This window comes from Ictalurus furcatus, chromosome 12 (genome assembly GCF_023375685.1).
Source record: "Ictalurus furcatus strain D&B chromosome 12, Billie_1.0, whole genome shotgun sequence".
NCBI classification, from domain to species: Eukaryota; Metazoa; Chordata; class Actinopteri; order Siluriformes; family Ictaluridae; genus Ictalurus; species Ictalurus furcatus.
The window spans coordinates 29,901,724-29,917,710 of record NC_071266.1 but is presented as its reverse complement, the minus strand read 5'-3'; the positions used below and the strand labels follow the sequence as shown (position 1 = coordinate 29,917,710).

Sequence of the window (15,987 nt, the reverse complement as noted above, 5' to 3'; positions counted from 1 at the left end):
ACATTAACAAAAAACTCGTACACAAAACAACGTGTAACACAAAAAAGTCACTTAAAAGGAAAACGGAATAAAAACAATAATATAAATAAAACAAGCTCCACCTACTGTGTGTAGATTCTCTAACATTTTGTATATTTTTTTGTATATTTTATATATATATGTGTGTGTGTAGTCCTACTGAATATAGACGAATGAACACTAACGTTAAAATTAGAAAAGAAATTTAAAAAAGAGAGTGAAAATATTAACAATATTTCCATGTAATAAATCATTAAATGTTCATGGTCAGAGTAGACCAAGGCACATCATGTGAGTGGGTGCTCCTCCCACCATGTTCAAGCTCCACCCCTCATCAATTCTCTAGCTGAATTTCTGTCATTTATGAAAGAAATGTTCATTTTAACATTATAAATTTGAAAAAAACACCACCACACAAACATCTTCTAAATGAGTTTCAGTGTGCTGTAGGCACTCGTGGTTGGCGTTTCACATCCTCTCTCGCTGTGTACGATAAAACAATGCAAAGTCGTTTAGGAAATGAAAACTGTTACAGTATTGTTATCATATAGACAGATCGATCCACCTCGCCATCGTTAAAATATATACACAAACTCGTTTCATCACCAACATGCAGTTCAGTGGTGGTCATGATGACAAAAACAATCAACAGGCAAGGATTACAACAACAACTAAGAAAATGGCCTTGTTTTGGTTAATAAGAAAGAATTATTAATTAATAATAATAACAATAATAATAATAAAGATAAAGTTTGATGTTTAAATGTGCAGGTCCTTCAGAAACACTCACACTCAAATTCCATTCCACATGAGCAATGAAAAATGTTGTGTTTAATTTTGTGTGTGTGTGTTTTATTTTTGTTTTATTTGTGTTATGTTTGTGTGTGATCAGCCACAATGACAGTTTGACAAATGTTTATCATCATCATCATCAGTTAGTTTCTTTGTATGTTTCTTTCATCATCGTCATCGTCATCATCATCATGTCTCTTTCTCTTGTGTGTGTGTCTGTGTGTGTTACGGCCGGGTCAGGGTGGTATACACAGGCTGTTCCCAGTGGGTGGGGCTATTCCCAGGGGCGGGGTCAGTGATGGCAGTGTAAATGGGCCTCTGGGCGGAGCTCATGTAGGAGAAGGCGGAGTAAAGCCCTGACTGGCCCGAGTGTGTGTAATATGATCCGGATGCTTGGTGATCTCCATATTCAGCAAACGGTGCCGCCCTGGAGGCCAAAGAGGGGAAGGCAGAGCCATAATGAGGCAGGCTGAGAGGTGTGTAAGTGACATGAGCTGATGCTCCACCCCCTGATGTGGAAGCCCCACCCACTGAAGCGTCAGCATTACCCGAGAAATGCGTCTCGCTCTTGATCTGTGGTTTCCCACCTTCTGAGCTTAGCTGCTGTTTTGACAGCCAGTAGGAGTAAGGAGAAGGAGATGGGGCGGGGCAGGAGGCGGAGCCTGAGCCTGATGGGTGGTGCCCATTAGGAGGCAGGTACTGGTCAAACTCATTGACATCAAACGGCTCCATGTTGGCCATCACTTCATGGCTGATCTCGCCGATGTCCACGTTCACGAAATCCAGGTGCGGTTTCGAGGAAGAGGAAGAAGTCGAAGAGGCAGAGCTTCCATCTGCACCCACTCCCATCCCTCTAGCCCCACCCTCTCTCTTCCCCTCGCCTGATTTGCCACCCTGGAGCTCTGTTTTGGGCGTAGTGGGAGGAGTCGGGGGGCTGTGGTTGGAACCTGAACATGGAGAGAAGGAAAGATTTAGATCAGAGTCTCCAGTTACACGGTTTGTGTATAAACACACTGTGTATGTGTATATGAATGTAGTGTCTCACCTGCAGGGTGTGTGTGGTGTCCATCAGAGAGAGGAGACCCTGCCCCAGCACCATGCCCTGCCTCCAGGTGGAGGCTCTTGTAATGTGATTGGCTGTGAGTGACATCACCTTCAGAGTGGGCGTCGCTGTCCGTGCTGGATCCCGGCTTCCCGTTCTTCCGTCTCCTGGGCTGGTATTTATACTCCGGATAATCTTTCTTATGCTGCTTCCTCAGACGCTCCGCCTCCTCGATGAACGGCCGCTTATCATTCTCGTTCAGGAGCCTGAGACAGACACACACACACACACACACACATATTATGTTGCTATAGTTGCTCCATCGTTAGTGAACAGGGTGTATTTTTGCTCTGTGTTGTGGATCAGTAAAAGGATGTGTGTAAATGTGTAAAGCCTCCAGAGAATCTATTCTAGAAGTTTTTGTCTGACAGGAAAATATTGTTCCTAAATAGTTATGATTTGTCTACATGCTTTTAAATGTACATCTCTGTGCTTCTTTTAAGCAGAGGAGTTTAGTGTGAGGTGTAGGAAAGATGATGAGTTCACTGCATATAGTTTTCTGTGTAACTGTTGTTCCTGCTGCATTTCCCCTCATTGTTGTGTAGAGGACATGTCCAATAGAGCAGCTAAGTCCCTTAACAGACAGTAACCCTGGATAAAGCTCGACCTTTGACCCCACCAGGGGCAAAACACTCAACAATTAACACATGCTGCTAAAGAGTTTAATTACACAGACAATATGACTGTGTGTTACTGTGGAGAAGTGAGACAGACAGACAGACAGACAGGTCCTCACCTCCACAGTTTGCCGAGTGTTTTGCTGAGCTCAGCGTTGTGTAGATGAGGGTACTGGTCTGCAAGTTTACGGCGTGCAGCCTGAGCCCACACCATGAAGGCGTTCATGGGCCTCTTAACGTGCGGTTTGCTCTTGCTGCCCGTGTTGACGCGCACTGGCATGGGCACTAGCGTCCAGTCATACCCATTCAGCACCTGACTGACCGCCTCACGGATGCCGATGGGGAAGCGCTCGTCATCATCGTCTGATTTTACTGAGACTCCTGCATGAGACAGTCCTGCCCCTTCCTCCTCTGCCCCGCCTCCTGACACCAGCTGAGAGTCTCCTGCGTGACCCGCCCGCCCCGGAGACACGGAGCCGCCATCGTCCGACATTCCAGGACTCAACTCCACCTCCGACAGACTCTGCTCTTCAGCCGACATCTTCTACACTCTCCAGGTGATCTGACCTATTCACCACAGTGATGAGTAAATCTCTCACTCTGACCTCTGACCTCTGACCTCTTCCTCTGGAGTAAAGTCTACTGCACAGTGAATACTTTATCTCTCTTTGTAGCCTAATGAACTTTAATTAGGATGATGCGTCCATCCAGGTTACTGATGTGGTTCTCCTGGTGATGTAGAAAGGTGAGTCCATTCAGCAGCCACCTCACACTGACCTACAAGGGAACACACACATATATATACTTATATATACTTATATATATATATATATTTAATTAAGTAAAAATGTATTTCACTATGACACATTTTTTAAAATAAAAGTGGCTGCATGGGTCCTTCAGAGCAATGCTGCAGATTTCTACATGCTACATGCTTTCTTTAATGTTCTTGGAGCACCACCAAAAATGGTTTGTTAAAGAATCATTCAAGAAAAGCAGGATTGTTTAATAAATAATAAACACTGTGTCATGCTGTCATAGAAAAATAATCAACTGCAGTGTTGGTAACTGTAACTACACTCCATCATAACCAACCTAGTGTTGATTATTTTCCATTAACAGCACATTCCCAAGTGTTTTATTCCTCTTACACCATCAGTGATTACTTAATTCATTATGTCATACTTTTCTCTGTTTGTAGTTACATTTAATGTTGTACAACTAGTTACTTCCTGTTGTCACTTACATTATAGCAGCTATAAACAGTCAACGCACAACACAAGCTATAAACCCAGCTTGTCATGTTACTGAGAAACTGAAAAGAAGTGTAAACTTCTCTGTCCTGAAGATGTTACAGCTTCACCTCTGACTGTTACACAGCGCTGACACTGGAGACTCCTTCCTTAAATTTTACGTAATCATCTCCTTACAGATCAATGATTATGCACATTTAAAAAAAATTATTATCAGTGGAGCGTCCACGGTACACGCTCCTGTGAATGAGCTGTTACTATAGAAACCATAACGTATTAGAACAAGAGCATTAATATATTTCTGCGCTACTGTCAGAGCCGCTGTTATAGAAAACTAATCACCACATTCTGACCAATCAGAGTCCAGAACTCCACTAGGCTGTGGTGTAAACACAGTAACACCATGTTGGCGGAAAAAAATGGACTCCATGTGATTTTGATTCGGAGAGAGATGAAGACTGAGTAATGTTCATCATTCCTACATGGTGGCGTCTACCTGCCGCCTGAGTGAGGTATGTGTGTGTGTGTGTGTGTGTGTGTGTGTGTGTGTGTGTGTGTGTGTTATTCCAGGCTACTGTGTAAGGTTTAGCAGTTATTTCAGGCTCCCAGGAGAGCACAAGCAGCACAGCACTCCACTTCATGATGGCTAGACTGGATAAATACACACACACACACACACACTTACCACACCCGTTCAGGAGTGCTCAATCGGACAGTGTTCAAGAATTTGACATACTGCTCAGTGTTTCCCCGGTACACTCACTTACGCATATACACTACACACACCCTAACACACTCCCATATTACACACACCCATAATGAAGGGTGTGTTCATAAACTGATGTGCAGATTCAGGTGTGTGTTAGAACAGCAAACACACGTAACTGCTGATAATGTTCACTATAACATTATACGCTCATTAATATTCATTACACATGCATTAGTGTTCATTATACACGTATTAATATTCTAATGCATTTCATTGTTAAATATTTTATATAATCTGTAAGAAGTAAACAGCCCTGGAGCATGTGTGTGTGTGTGTGGGTGTGTTTAATGAGATGAGTAAAGTTAGACCAGGGTTCCTGTCATTAATCAGTAAACACATACACACACACACACACACAGGTGGAGCTGATCAGTAATTACAGCTGGAACAGTCCCTGTTCTCATCCAGTCACCATGTGTTCCTGAGCAAAGAGCTCACATTACTGCTGTCTACTGTTCAACACAGTGAGAGAGAGACAGGGTGAGAGAAAGACAGGGTGAGACACAGGGTGAGAAAGAGACAGGGTGAGAGAGACAGGGTGAGAGAGAGACAGGGTAAGAGAGAGACAGGGTGAGAGAGACAGGGTTAGCGAGACAGGGTGGGAGAGAGAGACAGGGTGAGAGAGAGACAGGGTGGGAGAGAGAGACAGGGTGGGAGAGAGAGACAGGGTGAGAGAGAGACAGGGTAAGAGAGTGACAGGGTGGGAGAGAGAGAAAGGGTGGGAGAGAGAGAGACGGGATGAGAGAGACAGGGTGGGAGAGAGAGACAGGGTGGGAGAGAGAGACAGGGTGAGAGAGAGACAGGGTGAGAGAGAGACAGGGTGGGAGAGAGAGACAGGGTGGGAGAGAGAGAGACGGGATGAGAGAGACAGGGTGGGAGAGAGAGACAGGGTGAGAGAGAGACAGGGTGAGAGAGAGATGGGATGAGAGAGACAGGGTGAGAGAGAGACAGGGTAAGAGAGAGACGGGATGAGAGAGACAGGGTGGGAGAGAGAGACAGGGTGAGAGAGAGACAGGGTGAGAGAGAGACGGGATGAGAGAGACAGGGTGGGACAGAGAGACAGGGTAAGAGAGTGATGGGATGAGAGAGACAGGGTTAGAGAGACAGGGTGGGAGAGAGAGACACGGTTAGAGAGAGACAGGGTGAGAGAGATACAGGGTGAGAGAGAGACAGGGTGAGAGAGATACAGGGTGAGAGAGAGACAGGGTGAGAGAGAGACAGGGTAAGAGAGTGACGGGATGAGAGAGACAGGGTTAGAGAGACAGGGTGGGAGAGAGAGACACGGTTAGAGAGAGACAGGGTGAGAGAGATACAGGGTTAGAGAGAGACAGGGTGAGAGAGAGGCAGGGTAAGAGAGAGACAGGGTTAGAGAGAGACAGGGTAAGAGAGAGACAGGGTGAGAGAGAGGCAGGGTAAGAGAGAGACAGGGTTAGAGAGAGACAGGGTAAGAGAGAGACAGGGTTAGAGAGAGACAGGGAGACAGGGTTAGAGAGAGACAGGGTGAGAGAGAGAGATGGGATGAGAGAGACAGGGTGAGAGAGAGACAGGGTGAGAGAGATACAGGGTTAGAGAGAGACAGGGTTAGAGAGAGACAGGGTGAGAGAGAGGCAGGGTAAGAGAGAGACAGGGTTAGAGAGAGACAGGGTGAGAGAGAGGCAGGGTAAGAGAGAGACAGGGTTAGAGAGAGACAGGGTAAGAGAGAGACAGGGTTAGAGAGAGACAGGGAGACAGGGTTAGAGAGAGACAGGGAGACAGGGTTAGAGAGAGACAGGGTGAGAGAGAGAGAGATGGGATGAGAGAGACAGGGTGAGAGAGAGACAGAGAGATAGACAGATGGGGTAAGAAGCATGGGTCTGTTCTTTAATCACAGACAGTGGATCAGATAACAGACACGTCATCCAACACACACAACTATTAATTAAACACATCAAAGCTTCTCTCTCTTTCTCTCTCGCTCTATCACACACACACACACACACGTCTGATATCAGGATGAGAGTAAATTCATGATTAGTTAATGATAGATTGTCACTGCTGTAATGACTTCACATAACCTTTTATCTCTTTGTCCTCCAAAAAACCTACAGTGAAAAACTCTTTAGTAGACTAAACAGAACCTTCTCCCCTAAGAGCGGTCCCTCACAGGTACAGAACCTCCTCCCCTAAGAGCAGTCTCTCACAGGTACAGAACCTTCTCCCCTAAGAGCAGTCCCTCACAGGTACAGAACCTTCTCCCCTAAGAGCAGTCTCTCACAGGTACAGAACCTTCTCCCCTAAGAGCAGTCCCTCACAGGTACAGAACCTTCTCCCCTAAGAGCAGTTCCTCACAGATACAGAACCTTCTCCCCTAAGAGCAGTCTCTCACAGGTACAGAACCTTCTCCCCTAAGAGCAGTCCCTCACAGGTACAGAACCTTCTCCCCTAAGAGCAGTTCCTCACAGATACAGAACCTTCTCCCCTAAGAGCAGTCTCTCACAGGTACAGAACCTTCTCCCCTAAGAGCAGTCCCTCACAGATACAGAACCTTCTTCCCTAAGAGCAGTCCCTCACAGATACAGAACCTTCTCCCCTAAGAGCAGTCCCTCACAGATACAGAACCTTCTCCCATAAGAGCAGTCCCTCACAGATACAGAACCTTCTCCCATAAGAGCAGTCCCTCACAGATACAGAACCTTCTCCCCTAAGAGCAGTCCTTCACAGATACAGAACCTTCTCCCCTAAGCGCAATCCCTCATAGGTACAGAACCTTCTTCCCTAAGAGCCGTCCCTCACAGGTACAGAACCTTCTCCCCTAAGAGCAGTCCCTCACAGATACAGAACCTTCTCCCCTAAGAGCAGTCTCTCACAGGTACAGAACCTTCTCCCCTAAGAGCAGTCCCTCATAGGTACAGAACCTTCTCCCCTAAGAGCAGTCCCTCACAGGTACAGAACCTTCTCCCCTAAGAGCAGTCTCTCACAGGTACAGAACCTTCTCCCCTAAGAGCAGTCTCTCACAGGTACAGAACCTTCTCCCCTAAGAGCAGTCCCTCACAGGTACAGAACCTTCTCCCCTAAGAGCAGTCTCTCACAGGTACAGAACCTTCTCCCATAAGAGCAGTCTCTCACAGGTACAGAACCTTCTCTGATAAGAGCAGTCCTTCACAGGTACAGAACCTTCTCCCCTAAGAGCAGTCCCCCACAGGTACAGAACCTTCTCCCCTAAGAGCAGTCCCTCACAGGTACAGAACCTTCTCCCCTAAGAGCAGTCCCTCACAGATACAGAACCTTCTCCCATAAGAGCAGTCCCTCACAGATACAGAACCTTCTCCCCTAAGAGCAGTCCTTCACAGATACAGAACCTTCTCCCCTAAGCGCAATCCCTCATAGGTACAGAACCTTCTCCCCTAAGAGCCGTCCCTCACAGGTACAGAACCTTCTCCCCTAAGAGCAGTCCCTCACAGGTACAGAACCTTCTCCCCTAAGAGCAGTTCCTCACAGGTACAGAACCTTCTCCCCTAAGAGCAGTCCCTCACAGGTACAGAACCCTGATAATTTATGTTCATTATGTAATATAATGAACAGATACTCTATATATAAAGACTGATATGTGAACTGATATGAGGACGTGATGATGTTTATATATTTACATATTTATCTCCTCATACATCCTCATGTGTTATTATCAGTTCCACATATCACTTTATTCACACATTAGTAGTTTCCATGGTTACAGTGTGCAACAACCTGGTACTCATAGTAAACAAATAACACACACTGTCATGGTTCTGCTCTGTAAATAGTATACCACTGAGGTTCGGCAGCTAACACACACTTCTACACACTGATACACACTTTTAAACACTAACACACACTTCTGCACAGTAAATTAACACTCCAACACACACTCTAACACACACTCTAACACACACTCTAACCAGCACTCCAACACACACTCTAACACACACTCTAACATACACTCTAACCAACACTCTAACACACAATCTAACACACACTCTAACACACACTCTAAAACACACTCTAAGTAACACTCTAACACACACTCTAACACACACTCTAACACACTCTCCAATTAACACTCTAAGACACACTCTAGCATACACCTAACACACACTCTAACACACTCTCTAACACACACTCTAACACACACTCTAACCAGCACTCCAACACACACTCTAACACACAATCTAACACACTCTCTAACACACACTCTAACCAGCACTCCAACACACACTCTAACACACTCTCTAACACACACTCTAACCAACACTCTAACACACACTCTAACACACACTCTAACACACACTCTAACACACTCTCTAACACACACTCTAACACACTCTCTAACACACACTCTAACCAACACTCCAACACACACACTAACACACAATCTAACACACACTCTAACACACAATCTAACACACTCTCTAACACACACTCTAACCAGCACTCCAACACACACTCTAACACACTCTCTAACACACACTCTAACACACTCTCTAACACACACTCTAACCAACACTCTAACACACACTCTAACACACACTCTAACACACTCTCTAACACACACTCTAACACACTCTCTAACACACACTCTAACCAACACTCCAACACACACACTAACACACAATCTAACACACAATCTAACACACACTCTAACACACTCTCTAACACACACTCTAACACACATTCTAACCAACACTCCAACACACACACTAACACACAATCTAACACACACTCTAACACACAATCTAACACACTCTCTAACACACACTCTAACCAGCACTCCAACACACACTCTAACACACTCTCTAACACACACTCTAACCAACACTCTAACACACACTCTAACACACACTCTAACACACTCTCTAACACACACTCTAACACACTCTCTAACACACACTCTAACCAACACTCCAACACACACACTAACACACAATCTAACACACAATCTAACACACACTCTAACACACACTCTAAAACACACTCTAAGTAACACTCTAACACACACTCTAACACACTCTCCAATTAACACTCTAAGACACACTCTAGCATACACCTAACACACACTCTAACACACTCTCTAACACACACTCTAACACACACTCTAACCAGCACTCCAACACACACTCTAACACACAATCTAACACACTCTCTAACACACACTCTAACCAGCACTCCAACACACACTCTAACACACTCTCTAACACACACTCTAACACACTCTCTAACACACACTCTAACACACTCTCTAACCAACACTCTAACACACACTCTAACACACACTCTAACACACTCTCTAACACACACTCTAACACACACTCTAACACACACTCTAACACACACTCTAACACACAATCTAACACACTCTCTAACACACACTCTAACACACACTCTAACACACTCTCTAACACACACTCTAACACACACTCTAACACACAATCTAACACACTCTCTAACACACACTCTAACCAGCACTCCAACACACACTCTAACACACTCTCTAACACACACTCTAACACACACTCTAACACACTCTCTAACACACATTCTAACCAACACTCCAACACACACACTAACACACAATCTAACACACACTCTAACACACACTCTAAGTAACACTCTAACACACTCTCCAATTAACACTGTAACACACACTCTAGCATACACTCTAACCAACACTCCAACACACACTCTAACACACACTCTAACACACACTCTAAAACACTCTCTAACACACACTCTAACCAACACTCCAACACACACACTAACACACAATCTAACACACACTCTAACACACACTCTAAGTAACACTCTAACACACTCTCCAATTAACACTCTAAGACACACTCTAGCATACACTCTAACCAACACTCCAACACACACTCTAACACACACTCTAACACACACTCTAACACACACTCTAACACACTCTCTAACCAACACTCTAACCAACACTCTAACACACTCTCTAACACACACTCTAACACACTCTCTAACACACACTCTAACCAACACTCCAACACACACACTAACACACAATCTAACACACGATCTAACACACACTCTAACACACACTCTAAAACACACTCTAAGTAACACTCTAACACACACTCTAACACACACTCTAACACACTCTCCAATTAACACTCTAAGACACACTCTAGCATACACCTAACACACACTCTAACACACTCTCTAACACACACTCTAACACACACTCTAACCAGCACTCCAACACACACTCTAACACACAATCTAACACACACTCTAACCAGCACTCCAACACACACTCTAACACACTCTCTAACACACACTCTAACACACTCTCTAACCAACACTCTAACACACACTCTAACACACTCTCTAACACACACTCTAACACACTCTCTAACACACACTCTAACCAACACTCTAACACACACTCTAACACACACTCTAACACACACTCTAACACACAATCTAACACACTCTCTAACACACACTCTAACCAGCACTCCAACACACACTCTAACACACTCTCTAACACACACTCTAACACACTCTCTAACACACACTCTAACACACTCTCTAACACACACTCTAACCAACACTCCAACACACACACTAACACACAATCTAACACACACTCTAACACACACTCTAAGTAACACTCTAACACACTCTCCAATTAACACTGTAACACACACTCTAGCATACACTCTAACCAACACTCCAACACACACTCTAACACACACTCTAACACACACTCTAAAACACTCTCTAACACACACTCTAACCAACACTCCAACACACACACTAACACACAATCTAACACACACTCTAACACACACTCTAAGTAACACTCTAACACACTCTCCAATTAACACTCTAAGACACACTCTAGCATACACTCTAACCAACACTCCAACACACAGTCTAACACACACTCTAACACACACTCTAACCAACACTCTAACCAACACTCTAACACACACTCTAACACACTCTCTAACACACACTCTAACACACACTCTAACCAACACTCTAACCAACACTCTAACACACACTCTAACCAACACTCTAACACACTCTCCAATTAACACTCTAACACACAATCTAACACACACTCTATCACACACTCTAACACAAACTCTAACCAACACTCTAACACACTCTACCTAACACTGTAACACACACTCTAACACTCTAGCACTCACTCTATCACACACTCTAACCAACACTCTAACACACACTCTAACACACACTCTAACACACTCTCTAACACTCTAACACACACGCTATCACACACTCTAACACACTCTCTAACACTCTAACACACACTGTAACACACACTCTAACACTCTAGCACTCACTCTAAGATACTCTCTAATTAACATTCTAATTAACATGCTAATTAACAATCTAGCACTCACTCTAACATACACTCTAATTAACATTCTAATTAACATGCTAATTAACACTCTAGCACTCTCTCTGGCACACACTCTAATTAACACTCTAACACACTCTCTTACTAATGCTCTAACACACACTCTAACACTCTAGCAATCACTCCAACATACACTCTAATTAACATGCTAATTAACACTCTAGCGCACTCTCAAACTGTAACACATGCATAGCCTTGCCACCCAGTGTGTATCTCCACTTTATACCCTCACACTGTGTGTGTGTGTGTGTATATATATATATATACACACACACATATATATATGTGCGTGTGTGTGTGTGTGTATTTATGATTGTGTATATATGTGTTTGTGTGTGTGTGTGTGTGTGTGTGTGTGTGTGTGTGTGTGTGTGTGTGTGTTTGAGCGTGCACTCCCACCCTCCCTCTCCCGAACAGAGCTGCTCTTGTGCCTTCATAAACTTACACTCAGGTCTTTTTCCCCTCAATGCACACATTTCAGCACAAAGCCGCCATTTTCCTGGAGTTTACAGCAGAAAGGGTCCGAGTGATGGATCACGTGACAACAATCATCCGAGTTTAACTATTAGGCTATATACTACTACTACTACTATTAATAATAATAATTATTATTATTATTATTATTATTATTATTATTATTATTATTATAACAATAATAATAAGAAACATAATAACAAATAAACAGTAAACACGGTGCTCATGCGACCATTTGTTTGTACACAAGATTTGTGTGTGTGTGTGTGTGTGTGTGTGTGTGTGTGTGTGTGTGTGCGTGTGTGCTCGAGCGCATGTTTTCCATCGCCCCTATTTGTCCCCGTTTATAGTCACGCTCCGCTTAGCAATAATTTGCCCCTAATTCCCTCATGCCATAACACACACACACACACACACACACACACGCAAATACTCAGGAGTAATACTGCTGTAACTCAGAATCTTTAAAGCACCACAGTTTACACTCCGGTGTGCATGTACAGGTTATGAACAGGTTATAGGGCGACATTAAACGCGCACAGTAATGTCCTCGTGCCCCCGCGTGCCGTTTCACAGGACACACAGCAGATAAACAGGGTTTTTGGGATGAGATCAAGTTTGTCCCGTCCAGTGTGTCCTGTCACTATTGTGTGACGTCATTATGTGGAGTATATGGAGTTAGACTAACATTGGGAAATATAATTATTCTAAACTCTTCCTGTTCAGTGTAATCACAGTAATTATATAGTGTTAATTATAAACCCTCAGGTCCGCGGATGTGTCTGTGGAGAGGAGGTGAGGGAATCTCAGCTGGACTGGGAAACTTATCCTGATGATCAGCACACAGCAATCATGTTTAATTACACAGTTAATATCTGGCTATCTCTATCACATTAGGTCAACTCGGTTAAAACCGCGTCGGTGTGATCAAAAAGCTGATCCTAGTCAAGGCGTTTAATAGCAATAATAAATAAATCAGCAAGTAAAAATAATAATAAACACTAAATATCCGAGCGTGTCGGTTATCAGGTGTCTGATAACACAAGCTCGACTCTCAGATGGAATAAATAAATAAACAAACAAACAAATAGATAAATGCCCGACTTTTAATTTATGGTTTAAGTTTTTAAAGCTACAAGCGCACTGCTCTGTCTCATTATTTATTTAGATTTCATTTTGTATCCGCATTTGATTTGTCCGTAAAAGTTTGTTTGCTAGTTAGAGAGTTTGAGTGAAGTTTCTAATCTCTAATTAGAGGCATAATCATCATCATCATCATCATCATCATGAACAACAATAATAATAATAATAATAATAATAATAATAATATAACGATAAAATAATTATGAAAATAAATATTTTAATAAGACTAAAACTTTTTTTCTTAAAAATCACGCGATGTGTAAAACAAATAAAGTTCATACAAATAAAGAAATAAAGATTTTCTTACTTCGTGACGGCGCTGGACCGGAATCACGGCGTGCGCGCGCGTGCGTGTGCGTGTGTATGTGTGTGTGTGTGTGCGCTATCCTCCGCTCACGCACACACGTTCTCTCTTTCTCTCTTTCTCTATGTCTCTCTCTCACACTCTCTCTCTCTCTCCCTCCCTTTTTCTTTCTCTCTCTCTCTGAGCGGCTCGCGCTCCTGCGGCTGTCCGGAATGAATGGCTGCTCTGTGTCGCGCGCTCAGCAACTTAAAGAGCCCCGTTGTGTGAAGAGAGAGAGAGAGAGAGAGAGAGAGAGAGAGAGATGATGTAAAAAAAAAAAAAAAAAAAAAAAGTGAAGCGCGCACGCGCTGTCGTCTTGTTGCTCAGCTCGGCGCTGATTGGCTGCTGGTGCAACTCCACAGTAACCAATCACAATTCCTCCTTCTGCTGAAAAACACCGAGTAAACGTCCTCAGTGTCGGGGTTTAAAACACACAAACATCCATCACCGCGCAGTTTTCATTTAAAATCCGATTGTGGGGAAAATCAACTAACGAATTGTACATACTGTGACGTCATGTTCGCTGTAATCACTTTATTTAAAATAAACTTCCTTACAGCACATGAATAAGCACTAAATAACACAATCAGTATTAAATCTCGTGTTTTAAAACCTATACATAGATCCTTCGGTTTTATTTAGTCTAATATAAAATCTATAACTCTAATAAATCATTTAATCTTTCAATGATGACTTTATTAAAGCTGTGATTTCTGTTAGTTTCTGACCGGATAGTTTTATATATGACCCTCTCCTTGTTCTCGGTGACTGCGGTGTAGTTAAATAATACAAGCGTTAATAAGAGCAGTAATAATACACTTCTGTCTTTATAAGAGCTTTATAACACCATTCATAATGATCATCACATGAACTTTATAAATCACTGCTTACAGTCTGAACACTTTAATATCTCTGTTATTAAAATCCGGCTTCAGCTCACTCACATGGAAATACCGTTTACATTTACCCCGGTGTCACAGAGATGAGCGTGTAGTATTAGCACATTTATAGAAGGGGTGTATTTATTTATAATCGCACTATCCGGTGTCACAGAGATGAGCGTGTAGTATTAGTACATTTATAGAAGGGGTGTATTTATTTATAATCACACTATCCGGTGTCACAGAGATGAGCGTGTAGTATTAGCACATTTAGAGAAGGGGTGTATTTATTTATAATCGCACTATCCGGTGTCACAGAGATGAGCGTGTAGTATTAGCACATTTATAGAAGGGTGTATTTATTTATAATCACACTATCCGGTGTCACAGAGATGAGCGTGTAGTATTAGTACATTTATAGAAGGGGTGTATTTATTTATAATCACACTATCCGGTGTCACAGAGATGAGCGTGTAGTATTAGTACATTTATAGAAGGGGTGTATTTATTTATAATCACACTATCCGGTGTCACAGAGATGAGCGTGTAGTATTAGTACATTTATAGAAGGGGTGTATTTATTTATAATCACACTATCCGGTGTCACAGAGATGAGCGTGTAGTATTAGCACATTTACAGAAGGGGTGTATTTATTTATAATCGCACTATCCGGTGTCACCCAGATGAGGACGGGTTCCTTCTGAGTCTGGTTCCTCTCAAGGTTTCTTCCTCATATCGTCTCAGGGAGTTTTTCCTCACCACGTCTCCTCTGGCTGCTCATTAGAGATAAATTCATACATTTAACATCTATATCCTGAGTGTATATATTTCTGTACCGCTGCTCTGGAACAATGTCCACTGTTAAACACGCTGCACACAACACTGAACTGTAAATGTTATAAATGTAATAAATCATGTAGTAACTGACTGATGAATGATCTCAGGTGTAAACACTCACTAATGTAACTTTACACACTTTAATACACACTTTAATACACACTTTCACTGTTAATGTGTCTTTACTGCAGTGTTTAACATCATTTAACACGTTCAACTGTAATATCGAGTTTTACTTCTTATTTTTATTAAATTATTCAATTAATTAAAGACAATTAGACAATTATTACATTGTATCTGTAAAATATTTCATCTTTAATATTTC

At 42.8% G+C, this 15,987-nt stretch overlaps 1 protein-coding gene across 1 annotated transcript; it reads right to left on the bottom strand.

Annotated features, from left to right (window-relative positions):
* Positions 1 to 981: 981 nt before the first annotated feature.
* On the bottom strand, positions 982 to 14,634 carry sox10 (SRY-box transcription factor 10). Its single transcript, XM_053638464.1, has 4 exons — positions 13,908 to 14,634; positions 2,649 to 3,306; positions 1,856 to 2,118; positions 982 to 1,757 (listed from the first exon to the last, which is right to left on the bottom strand). The coding sequence occupies exons 2-4, from the start codon at positions 3,068 to 3,070 to the stop codon at positions 1,036 to 1,038; spliced, it is 1,407 nt and encodes a 468-aa protein (XP_053494439.1). The 5' UTR covers positions 3,071 to 3,306; positions 13,908 to 14,634; the 3' UTR covers positions 982 to 1,035.
* Between the last annotated feature and the right edge of the window lie 1,353 nt (positions 14,635 to 15,987).

Excerpts from the sequence above, each read along its gene's own strand:
- sox10 (XM_053638464.1), bottom strand. The coding sequence starts at position 3,070 with ATGTCGGCTGAAGAGCAGAGTCTGTCGGAGGTGGAGTTGAGTCCTGGA. Across the intron at positions 2,119-2,648 it reads ACACTCGGCAAACTGTGGAG|GCTCCTGAACGAGAATGATA; the intron begins GTGAGGACCTGT and ends TGTCTGTCTCAG. Across the intron at positions 1,758-1,855 it reads ACACCACACACACCCTGCAG|GTTCCAACCACAGCCCCCCG; the intron begins GTGAGACACTAC and ends CTCCATGTTCAG.